The sequence below is a fragment of the Penaeus monodon genome, chromosome 21, assembly GCF_015228065.2.
Source record: "Penaeus monodon isolate SGIC_2016 chromosome 21, NSTDA_Pmon_1, whole genome shotgun sequence".
Lineage (NCBI taxonomy): Eukaryota > Metazoa > Arthropoda > Malacostraca > Decapoda > Penaeidae > Penaeus > Penaeus monodon.
The window spans coordinates 39,734,551-39,734,894 of NC_051406.1; the positions used below are offsets into that span (position 1 = coordinate 39,734,551).

The 344-nt window shown below is 53.2% G+C and overlaps 1 protein-coding gene across 1 annotated transcript in view; it reads left to right on the forward strand.

Moving 5' to 3' along the window:
• LOC119586485 (transducin-like enhancer protein 4) overlaps positions 1-344 on the forward strand; it is a gene marked incomplete in the record, with an annotated part of 158,632 nt that overhangs the window by 152,277 nt on the left and 6,011 nt on the right. The window contains 1 exon segment of the mRNA XM_037935222.1: positions 286-344. Coding sequence (XP_037791150.1) covers positions 286-344 — 59 coding nt within the window.

Consider the following 344-nt stretch of genomic DNA (forward strand, 5'->3'; position numbering starts at 1 on the left):
GTGCCGCTGCTTTCACTTGTGGTTTATCTATAGATGATGTGAAGGCGGGTTTTGTGTGATTCCGAGATGATGGTTATTGCCTGAGGAACCAAACAAACAAAAGAGAGGTCATAGGTATTTATTCAGAAGCGCTTCAGAGGACTGTTGAGAGCATCAGAGGAGGAGTTTTTCACTTTAAGGATGTGTGCTTTGTCTGTGCTTTACCCCACCTAACCCCCCTTAACCCCCCCCCCCGCCAGTCGCGTTGCCCCTTCGTGTCCCTCTAACTGTCTGTTTTGGTCGCAGTCCGCGGAGCTCCGGAAGCTCGTCGTCGACGCCGCAGGCCCGGAAGGAGGAGAAGCCCG